Source organism: Oreochromis aureus, linkage group 14 (genome assembly GCF_013358895.1).
Source record: "Oreochromis aureus strain Israel breed Guangdong linkage group 14, ZZ_aureus, whole genome shotgun sequence".
In the NCBI taxonomy this organism is placed as follows: Eukaryota; Metazoa; Chordata; class Actinopteri; order Cichliformes; family Cichlidae; genus Oreochromis; species Oreochromis aureus.
Window position 1 is genome coordinate 25,353,956 of NC_052955.1, and position 12,437 is coordinate 25,366,392.

Sequence of the window (12,437 nt, forward strand, 5' to 3'; positions counted from 1 at the left end):
GACCCTAATTCTCTAACCTGTTGTTTAATCAGATTGCCTTGTTTTTCTGCTCATTAGAACAAAAAGTAAATGAATATATGATCAATAATAATTTCTAAAATGTCAAAAAAGAATGTGTAAGTTTGAGTCATTTCCAAGGAAATGAAAGAAAACACAGGAATGAAAAGAACTTGTGGTGTGTTTTTTGTGCTTAACTGATAAGCAGCAGGAAAAACATGAATGATGAACCAAACAGAAACAGGAAGTTTCTGTTTGGTTCATCGTTCATGTTTTTTATCTTGTCTCTGATTTATGCAAATACTTCAAAAGTTACAAAGAAATTCAACGATACTTCCTTCTTCCATACTTCCTTGCCTTCTATAGATTAATACGTACTATATGAAGCATGCTTAACAGTGTTTACACAAGGCGTAAAAACCCAGTGTACATTACTCAATGTTAACCTTCGCTGTTTGCTTAAGAAATCATCCATGTCCGGTATCAGTCACTAAAAATACACTTAAAACTGTTCCTCACTTGCCCGGCGACAGAGAGGAGCCCTTAGGTGCACTACGGACCATCGTGTTCTCTGTACAGATAAAAGATGATAAATGTCACAACACAGTGTTTAAATGCTTTGTTCGCTTGACTGTGATTTATGATGAACTTTGACTGCTTTTAATATATCTTCAAAAGCTCCAACAGTAATGGATCTGCCTGAACTTCAGTCTGACAAAGCTACTGTAACTGCTTGATTTACACGTGCTTACCATGACGTGACAGTACGTTTAGAAACCGGATCCTCTGGGTGATTTTCATTTGTTTGATTTAACTTAAAACAAACAGCAAAACTCGTTTGTGGTTGCAAATATGTAAATAGGATAAAATCTTTAAAAGTGCATTGCATTATGCTGTTTTGGACTTTGGAATTGAAGGTTTAATCAAAAGATAAAATTTTATTTTAAACCCTTCATAGCCCCACACGTGGGAAATTTTTGTAGTCCTCTGCATTTAATCCATTCACTCAGTGAATGAGTGGGCAGCTACCAAACCAGCACCCGGGGAGCAGTGTGTAGGGATGGTACCTTGCTCAAGGGTATCTCGGTGTTCGGTGGATTCAAACCCCTGCCCTTCCTGTCATGGTGCAACCACTCTACCTACTGAGCTATCACCACCCATAATTAAAAAAATGTCAAAAAACCTGTACCTCAGTAAGACCACGCAAAACTACAGCTTGAACGATAGCTATTTTATTAAGTGTATTTACGTACATAAACACACACTTGTATATAGTAAAAATAATTTTACACAAACCTAAAAAAACAAAAACAAACAACAAACAAGTTTACCAAACAAGCATTATTTACATTTGAAAAATACTGCACTTTTCATCTTAAACAATGACAAATAAACGTAAATCTGCAAAACTCAACAGTCGAAACTCTTAAACATTTGAGATCTGTAACAGGACAGAGAGCAGAGTTTGATGTACACGGAGGAGGCACTGACAGGCAGTTTCAAACTCTTATTTTAATTCAGGTCTAACGTACCAATTAGGGTAATCACACAGAGCCTGCAGGCTGAAAACATATTGGAGATTTTATGTGTTTGACGTGTATTTCTCGCACAGGCTATGATTTATTCCCTTTGTGAGTCTAAACTGCTTCAGAGTTATGGTGTCCTTGTGGTTGAAAAACATATTTACTTCCATTTTAAAAGAAATCAGGAACAGCTGAAACATCATATATATATATATATATATATATATATAAACTATTTTTCATCCAATTCAAAACAGCAGTTCATATTCTGTTTCATATGTGTATATATTTGAAAGACCATATGTTTTGTACATGTTTCTATTGTATGATACAGTGTATGGCTTGGCAGAAACATTTCTTTTGATCTTTGAAAAAACAAAATAAAAATGCAAGCTTAAATGAGCAAATAATAACCACAGCTCTACAATCTGACTCCAAACTAAAATAGAGATCTTCTTGTCTAAACTGTACAAATCCGTCTCGAAATATGGCACTTACAGTTAGAAATGACTATAAAAAATATACTGCATTTGATATTATTTTATTTAAAAAGCTTTCCTCTGAGACCAACAAGGCACTGTAACCGTTTCATATTACAGAGTTTTGGCAGTGAAGTAAGGTATAATAGAAAGATTCATAGACACCTTTTAATAAGGCATTGGTTGATATTTTGGCACCAACGATGACTGCTGAGATACACGTTAAGGCCCGACTGACCCTTTTTTTTGGATTACTACTCCTTACGCTGCAGGCTGAAGGCAAAAGGTTTACCAGTGCAATCAGTATTTATGGAGATTTGCTCTCAGTATGGCACAATTTCCAGTGAACGAAAAACTCAATGCTACACTGGGTAAAAGCTCTAGGCCACTAACGTGAAGCCGACGATATAGCTAAAGCAACTGGCTCTTAACACCACACAGGCTTTTTTACAGTGATCCTGAGGCACTATTTGTTTTCAGGTTGGCATTTTTTTGGCAGTCTTTGGTTTGTTCTTGCTTAGCTGGCTGTGTGAGTTTCTGACATAAGGAGTGGCAGCTCTCGCTCGGATCCCTCCACTGCCCCGGCTGGATTGTGACTTTCCGAGCTGAGATCTTGAGGTTCCAGTTGGGGTGCTTCTCCTCCACTCTGCACCGCCGCTGCTTTCTCAGCTAATCTCCTCATCCTCTCCTCTTCTTCAATTTTCACTCGCCGCTCTTCAGCCTCTATTTCCTCCGTGGTGGGAATGGAGTTCTTTTTGGGTCTTCCCTTGGGCTTAGTCGGAGCCTCGTGACCTCCTTTGAGCACCTAGAATAACACACAGGCGGTCTTAGTGGACTCCTCTGGTGATAAATGGCAGCAGAAGTCAAAGGCAACGCTTGCTATTATAGTAATTAAGTGAAGACATATCGCTACTGGCTCCGCCTTGTGCACTCATTTATCTTTAACGATTTCAGGTCTTTTTTGTTCTCAGTTGTTGACCCTTCTACAAAAAGTGTTTGCTCTCGCTGCCGTCATCATCAGTCACACTACACTCTGCCTCTCCGCACCCTCCACTTCCTTCCATGTTGCTATATTTACTTAATATTGTTGCATAAAATAGTAGCAGCAAACATTTCTAAAAACTGCGGTGTGCAATGAAAACAAAATAATCCAAAATGAAAAGGAAGCAAAAAACTGTAAACAAATATTATTGGCCCACATGCAAAAAGCACTCATAATAACACATTGAGTTTTTGTACTTAATTACAGATAATCCTTTCTCTCATAAAAAAAAAAAATCAAACAACATTAAATCAAAATGCTTTTGTCCAAATAATCTGCGTTTAGATTTGATTTACCCAAAACTAACATTGTCTTTGGCAGTTTTATTACTTTATTGGCTCATTTTGGCAAAAAAGATCATACACATTATTGCCAGTTGCAGTGTTAATATAAGATTTTGCCATTTTTCCAATTCCACTACCAACGGCCTGTCCAGTTAAGAATATTTATTGAATCTGACTTGAACAACTAAAAACACATCAGGCTTTACTTTAGAACTTACCATTTTCTTCCACTTCATACGCCTGTTTTGGTACCATGTCTTCACCTGAAGCTGTGTGAGACCAAGCGACTGTGCCAGGTCTAACCTGCAGAAGCACAAAAAAACAAGATAAAGTTTACGTATGTATATATTTTAGTGTACTTGTTCCAGTACAGTCCTGGAGCCTATCCAGGACATATATCATTACCGCTGGCATGCTTTAAACATCAGCTTCTCTTCACACGAACACAAAAATGTAAAAATCTTGACACTAATTGTGCAGTGTGAATTATAGACTATGATTTCAACTTTATAATGTAATTTCATGCCTAAAGGTTCGCAACACTGAAAACTTAAATAGAGCATTAGGCCACACTTTGTCTAAGCATCTCACGCCAGGAACTCCATTCTGACACTGTACACCTGCAGCCATCTATGCCGACATCGGTAATCCCATCATAGAGCTCGTAGCTGGATAATTGAGGCCGTCGGAGAAAATTCTGAATGCATCCACCACATGTGGTGATCCATGACTAATAGGGCTATTTGTTGGTGTGTAATATAAAACCTCAGGAAGGGCCAGATAAAGTGGACAAGGCATCCATTAGTGGAAAAAAAAAAAAAAGTTTTCTTTTTTCTTTCTTTTTTTTCTTAAATGAGATTTCCTCTTCCCTGATCTTACTCGAGGTCTTTAACAGCCAGATGAAGGATTTTTCACGACCAGCACCCCCCAGGGACAGGAGCTGACTTTCATTTGATGGTGACAGTGAAAACTAAGACAGCAAAAAAGAGAGAGCAAAATCTAAAAAACAGAGAAAAACAAATCCCTGAGATTCATGGATCTATCTGCATAACCTTATACTAGACAAAAAGCTTGTGTGCGTGCGTGCCAGTGCGTCTAAAAAGACAAGACATGAGGGCAATTGAGCTATCCATCAGATTTCTATAGATAGGGTAAAAACTGGAGGCTAGAAACAGTAATTGCAAAAAAAGCCAAACACCCCAATTATTTATAGTCATTAGTTCTCAAGGGGAAAAACCACACGTTCACAGCAGTACAAACAGTATCTGAGTCACTCCCTCCAGGCCACTGCTAGGCCGCCATTTTGTTCTGTTCTCACACTTTTCACGTGGGACTCCTGGGTGAAAGTGAATACCTCTTAACAAGGGCGATGATGATAAAAATGACGATCATTAAAACACTTGTAACAATACTCGGAAGTGTTATAAAATCATTACCGCTCCTCGATAGAAATACTTTAAAGTCTTTTTTTTTCAGGAATATTTTTGGTTTTGCTTCTATCCGCCCCCGCACATACTCTCAGTTCGAGACCGCAGAGGTTCTCGGCCAAGAAAAGGGAAGAGGGAAGCTAAGTTGTCTTTGGATCATAACAAACCAAAGTGAGGCGCATGCCACACCTTTGATGTGGGCTTTTAAAAGGGGATTTTCTCTGTTGATGTTTTTCCACTAGCTGGGTGTTTAATTAATTTTCAACACAGCGTCAGAATCGGATATTTTGACAGGACACAGTATTTTGGCACAGTATTTCATACGGGTAGTTGGTTTTTTGATCACTCAGTTGTACTCTGCCTTGGGGCTTCTGCTTAAGATGAGGCATGGCACCTTTCCAGCAGCTCCAGGCAGGCCAAGATGTGATACATTAAATAATGCATCGTGGGAGTTTTCCCCATGGAGAGGATGTAAATGGAATGACAAATAAATCTGGTTTAATCCAAAAATGCTAATTTATTTTTAGATTGCACGTAGCACACAGTTACACTGCAATGAGTGCAACGAGGATGACACGTTTGCAACATGTTCCTGAAAACAGGAGCTATGTCAGTGTGTAAACAGGTGAACATGCTGCAGCAGTTATTTAAGTTTTTATCACCACTCTCTATGCATATTAAAAAATGAATAAGGGGGTACGGAGGTGCACAAAATCTCTACGTGAAGGTTCACAAGCTGTTTAAAATTCCTGCTGCACATGTGAAGCTTCTTGGAGCGCTTTAGACAACATTTATGGCTAAATGCTCTTCTGGCTTCTAATGGAAAAGCAGCCTGCAGGCCAAATATAAAGTCGAGCTCTACAGTTTTAACTGGAAAAAATACGGTCCCAAAAATGACCCACAGAATGGAACTTAAGACACAGATATTACCATATAGATTACTTCATCTTATTGTAGAAAGCTTAATGCACTTTATGTACACTTGCAGATGTGTGAAATGATTGGCAGTAAATCAGTGTAATACATTTCTGTTTGCTTGTGTTGGCCACTGTCCCTGTTTCACTGAATAAGGCAGTGTTTGGTTGCTGGGGCCTTCTGCTGTTCTAGAGCTCAGGGTTAAAACGTTACTCGTGTCTCAACTAGAACGCTGAGGTAATGCTTTGGCTTTGACGAATTCACATTACATGAGACATGCCCCACAGGATAAATCAAAACTTATGATGCTGGGTTAACCGCCACTTGATAATTGCATCTGTGGCTTTGTGGATGTGCTCGAGGGTGCGCACGTTATGCACTTTCAAATTTTGCTTCATGTAAGTTATGCAGGTTGTCAAAATGCTATGGCTGAGTTGCACTTATATCACGCTTGCTGCTGGTGCATTCTCATCAACTGCATGTAGTGGTTACCTCTGACGCTTCAGAGGTTTGATTTCTTTTATGCAAAATGTTGGTACCGATGAGGCGAAATCATGACTTTGTTTAGTTCATGGGCTTTTATGTTGTGTGTCGTTTCAGTCAGATTTTAGTGTCTGCACCGTACTGACCTATCAGGAGTGGACAAGTACTTCTGCTTCTGGAACTTCTTCTCCAGGCCCATCAGTTGCAGCTCAGTAAAAATAGTACGGCTGCGACGTGGCTTCTTCAGGCGCGGTGTGCTGCGCTCAGTCTCCGACTCGCTGCTGATACTGAGGGGTGTCTGGCTGGGTGACGGCTCGGAGCCTCTGGGATGCTGCGGGGAAAGCAGCGGCAGATGTGGATGGGCAGCGCCCGGAGAGGACGGCTGCGGGACGTGAGCAGGCAGGTTGGGCGGCTGCCTCGTGATCACTGAGAGGAGCGGGTAGGCACGTAGTGACGAGGAGCCTGGACACAAACATAGAGAAATGCATTAAAGTCCAGTAGTTAGAATACACATCCTTCTGAATCAATGCAGCTTTCAAAGAGAGCTATTTTGAACTGCTCAGTCACCTCGGTAATACCATTATCGACCGCCTGTAATTGCTTAGACAGGTTCATTTTTAATTGGCCAGCGTTTGCCGTGAAAAGTGTTTTGGTTGTGACCTTCCTCATGTAGAGGGCTGTGATCCCAATGACGCAGGCTGTGTTTTACACTGATCCTCTGAACCGCTCAAATGACTGATTATTTTTCAGAGGTTGTTAAGAGCTAACTGCTTCCCAACACAAAACAACCACATGCACACCCACACACGGAGACGAGTGCAGGCACAATAAGCTGTAATAAAATCTAAAAACTAAATCAGACACCACTCAAATAATAAACTTTTCCCCTCTCTTATGTTCTCTCCCACTCTTGCAAACTACACACACACACACTTTTGCTCTCTATCAGAGAAGACAGAAGCAGCAGACGCCAGAATCGATAAAAGCAGCACTTGTCTGGAGCCTATGGGGGAGAGATGGAGACCTGGAGGTTAGCACGGAGGATGCAGCGGGTCACGCAAAGCAAATATAATATCCGCCAGAGAAAAAAAAAATCTTCACAGCTTTAAAAAGTAAAACCATTCCCTTAACGAGAAATGACACTCAATCTGAGCACGGTGCAGGCTGTAATGCACGGGCTGATAAGGAACAGTGGAAAGGACACAAGTGGTATTATGGGAGTAGATGAGGAAGATACGGAGGGGGATAAAATGCTCCAGTGGCAAGGAGAAACTAGCCAGTTGTCACACAGAGAAACGCACAGCATATGTGTTTCTGGGTGCCTGTGGCAGATTTGTCTTCTTTAGCTTCTCGTTACCAATAGACAGCCTCAACACAGTGAAATTCACATGCCAGAGCTGAGAGAAAACATACTGTCTGACCTTTTTCTGTATGTTTTTTCAAGTTAAGTGAGAACAACATGAACCCAGAAAGAAAATGAAGCACACGGTTTACGGTTAAATGAGTCATACATACAAAGACTTAAGATATAAAATTTGCATCAATTCAGGTAAAACTCACTGTTTAATTATTAATTAACAGCAAGCACACCACAATCAAATGCATATACGAATGTTGCCCTCCAAACGAAGAAAGGCACATACACACATGACACTCTGCCTCAGGCTCATCATGACATCATGGTAAGGCACTGAGGTCATCGCTAATCCTCCAACGTTAGATTGGTGGTATTGCAACAAGTCTAGACAAGAAGACCTCTCTTCTCTTCTTGTATGAGCTTGCCATATATTCATGTTTCTTTTTACATGGTTTCTGTCTTACGCTCTGTATAATATCTATGTTTGTTTGAGTGACTCATCAGAGATAATAAATACATCATGCATATTTACCAAACTATAATTTACAGGAAAAGCGGACCGTGTCAGTCATGGCTCTATGGCAAAAGAACACACTTCTGTTTGTCTTCACAACTGTCGGGAAATCTTGTGCCAACAAAACTAAATGGTGTCTTCCGAGAGTCCCCCAGAGGTGGGACGAAAAACAAAGAAGAGAGCAAAGAATGCTAGCCCTCATGGTGACTTTCCACTGACGGTAAAGCCATCCCTCTGACATGTTGTTGACAAGTGCCAGTGTCCTGTCAATAGTCTACAAATAAACTGTTTGAGTAGTTGCAAGAGCGCAGTTCAGCCCCATGCAAAAGCACACTGATACTCTTGATAATCACAGTTGGAATGCAGGCACTGGTACAAATGCTTGTAGTAACCATTACAGAAGACATACTTGCTAAGAATAGATCAAGAAGAGCAGTTTGTTAAGCACTCCTTTTGATACCAGCTGTTTTCTCTATTGATAACATAGTTATTGTGACATAATGCTTACTGAAAAAAAAACTTTATTTGCATTCATTTTCATTGAGTGAAGAGCAAGCGTGTTATTTTTAGAACTACATGGAAAATAGTTTTAATGCCACAATTTTGATGCCACAACCTGGAACTGCCTGATGCCTATCATAACATCTACACTCCTTCTGTCACTTGTTTTTTTTCCTCAATGGTGAGGAAGTATGGGTGATTCATTGCTTTGCTATGACAAGTGTACGTGAGCATGTGACATGTTCTGCATATAAACTATCTGATGACATCTAGGAAGTTGCTCAATTAATTTTCTTTCTTTTTTTTTTTTTGTTGCTTTTGTCCTCGCTCCTTGAAAACAAATCAAGCACTGCTGGGGCAACGTGATGTAGTTTCTCTGTTTTCCCTTAGACACAAATATTTAATTTCTATTAAATTCCTGTAATCCTGACTGATTACAGGAATTTAATGGCCCTTCTAAGAATGTGCCAGAGAAAAAATGTCTTGTATCTTGTTGAGTGTAACTGTGTAAAAGTATTTGCTCTAACAGAGTCAGCCCATCTATCAAAAAGCATCGCGTTAAACGTGCTAAGCATTTAGCCTGAAACCCGATCTACAGAGGTGGCAGCAGAAATTAGCCCGTAGCATCAACTACTTTTAGAGACAACTTATTACTTATCCTTTTCAGAAACAGAAAAATCTCATGGCTATGCGGGAATGACAAGGAGATGACAAGCTGTCAAACATTATCCTTAACAGAAGATTGAAGACGTGTGTGCATTTTCTCTTTGTGTGTACGCATACTTGCCTGTGTGTGCCGACATGAGTGTAATCATACTGCTTAACTTGACTTTATGCTTAATGGGAGACTTTATTGTCTGCAGCAGATTAAGTTTTAAGATGGGATAAAAACCCTTTTGCTCACTTGGATTTCTCCTGTAAGCCCTCAGCCAGTGCTAAACCAGTATGCAGCAGCCCTTGGGCTTCACACACTCCTACTTTTTTTTTTCTTTTTTTTCATTATGTTGTCAGGTGAGATTACACCACAGTTGATCTTAATCTCTCTCACCTCTTCCAGAAAACACCACTAAAAGCCCTACCCTAGGTCCTGCTGAGAGATGGAAAGCCAAATGAAATATTGTAAGCTGCCATTCTGCTGCTCACTGCTCAGCACCAGGTCAAGGCTCATTATCTCAGATCCCTCTGTAACTGACATGGAACAAATTCTATGAATACTGTACACCATTAAGAGCTCGGTTTATTTCACATTGGGGGGAAAAAAGATGAAAAAAAACAACTCTCAGAATAAATGCACTAAGAACATTAAGGTGGTATGTTTGACTAACACAGGGGCAATTAAAAAAACAAAAAAACACAGTAAACTAACTCATTTGTCATCCTGCAGTCAACATTGATGGCATCACTGTCTTTCAGCGGCCTCAACTGGCAGCAGGAGGCTATAACATCCTTTCCTTCACAGAATGAAGAAGTTAACTTTCACTGTTAGGGGGCCATGCAGTGGCCAGCCACCTCTCTTTGGCCCAGGACCTCTAAGTCTGCCAGCTTCTATATCAAGCTCTAAAAGCCATTGATGTTGGAGAATATACTGTGTCTAACACCCCCGCAGCTACAAATAAGTAGTGGGCACAGTGTTCTGATATGCAGGGCGGGTTACACTATCCATCCGAACAGAGGGGTGCCAAAGCCCAGTCATAGTGCCCTCTAGCATACACCAACCATATCAGAGGGATGAGGGAATCGTTCCCCCTATTTTTATCCCCCCCATCGCTGTCATCATCAAATTGCAGTGGCTATTATTTCAGACTCTAGAGCAATTATCCTAATGGTTACCAGAGCGTGCAGTAGCCTTTGAGTTGTTGTGATTCAGTGGAAAATACAACTTAAGAGTCAACAAAAAAGTTGTGTTTTTGTGAAATGTAACATGCTATACCTTCTGAGATCTGTCAAACTGTAGTTTGGTTCAGCAACTACAAGACACATTTAAGGGGCTGCTTTCAAACTGACTTTAAATCAATGGTCTATCTATCTATCTATCTATCTATCTATCTATCTATCTATCTATCTATCTGTCTATCTATCTATCCGTCTATCTATCTATCTATTTCATTTTAGCAGCATGAGCATGAAATACTAAAACACACTGAATAACCTCAAAAAGAGCCACGGTTATTTGTTTGAGTCATATGTTTGTGCTCTATATTTCATTCAGTATTGGTCAAAACACATCAGTACACTTTATTATTATTATTATTATTATTATCATTATTATTGTTGTTGTTGTTGCTATTGTTAGTATTATTATTATTATTGTTGTTATTAGTTTTGTTTCCTACAACTTTTTTCATGTTACTACATCTATATTTCTAGCAACACATAGTCATGTATCATCATTTAATCTGTAAATACCCACCGCGTTAGGGACATTAAAGGCAACATTTGGCAAACCAGAAAACTCATAATTATCAAAACAAATGGGATAAAATAGACTGAAGGTTGGCGCTTAGTTATGACGGGTTTCTAGCGTTAGATTTTCCTTTATCGTTTCCTTTATCTGTTGTACTCTTCGTTGACTTATCAGTTCAATCATTTATCCGCTCGATAAAAAAAGTCCTTAAGCATCATTGAAATTCACTGACGAATGCACTTGAGTTTCAACACCAAAGACTTAGCTGATATGAAACGATTTATCATGTAAAGTTTAGAATGATGAAGATGAAGTCACTGTTATAGCAATAAGAGAAAGTCCAGACTAACTGCGATTAAACGACACTAGAAAACAATTATGCAAGCCTTCAAAGAGATATGAAATCAGGCAATGCAATCATGTATATATCTTTTTATTCGCACTATTGCATCAAATCAATTATCTATCTATGATCATTAAAATAACAGAGTAACTGAACACAATGTGGAGCTATACGTTACCATATTATTCTGTCAACACAGACGCATAATCCTCATCACCACTGAGTGTATGTCGAGTTGTACCTGCCTAAACCTGTGTACAGGAAATAACAACTCACCAATCACGGGACATTTAAATATATCATATTATTCTGATTATTATTTAAATAAAAAAATCGATTACAGTACCGAAATACTATGTAAGTGTTTCGATTTTTATGCGTAAAATTATCTGCAACCTACTAATGAGTGCGTCTCACATATATTTTAAAAAATATCTATTTACTTTATTTCTTTCTCAAGTAGACGGAAGAAACGTCTTACCCGAACACGAATGAAGAGGCTTTGGTCGAACAATGAGTGAAGGACACACCGAGTAGAGAGAGAGTTTCTCAAAATAATCACAGGTCTCCTTCGAGAGGATCTCGTCAATCATGAAAGTCTTGTAGCGCCGCCTGGCAGCTTTCAGCTGTCCAGGGGAGGAGAGCCTCAACTCGGCTTGACAGTGCATGATCTGTCCCTGTGCGTCGTGCGCAATCGTCGCTGCACAAAATCTTCAGTAATTTCTAAGCATATGAAGCTTCAACCGTCTTTAAAGCCGAATGTTGGAGTTCATGCGTTAAAACAACTCATTGCTTATCTTTAAAAATGAAGTTTAGCTTTCCCTGAAGTGTCCCGGTGAGGATCGCTAGCCTTCAACTTGAGCTGCGCAGAGCGGTACAGCGGTAATGAACTCACTACAATCTGTGCTCACACCCACTGCTATATAAACCATCCCTTAACACAACTCTGCTGCTCCATCTCTCTCTCCCTCTCTCTCTCTCTCTCACACACACACACACACACACACACACACACACACACACACACACACGTACTGTACATACAACACCTCATGCCCGCATAAAAACTTGTTTCTCTCTCAGCTTTATTTTGCGGACTAGCCCACAACTTAGCGCCAGAGTAAAACCACAGTTTCCATAACAGAAACTAATATCGTCATCAAAGCTA

At 39.8% G+C, this 12,437-nt stretch overlaps 1 protein-coding gene across 1 annotated transcript; it reads right to left on the bottom strand.

The window, feature by feature from the left end:
* Window positions 1–1,213: 1,213 nt before the first annotated feature.
* barx2 (BARX homeobox 2) lies at window positions 1,214–12,170 on the bottom strand. The gene is made up of 4 exons (XM_031753385.2): window positions 11,751–12,170; window positions 6,297–6,612; window positions 3,544–3,628; window positions 1,214–2,804 (listed from the first exon to the last, which is right to left on the bottom strand). Exons 1-4 carry the CDS (start codon window positions 11,935–11,937, stop codon window positions 2,517–2,519), a joined length of 876 nt encoding a protein of 291 aa, XP_031609245.1. The 5' UTR covers window positions 11,938–12,170; the 3' UTR covers window positions 1,214–2,516.
* Window positions 12,171–12,437: the final 267 nt, after the last annotated feature.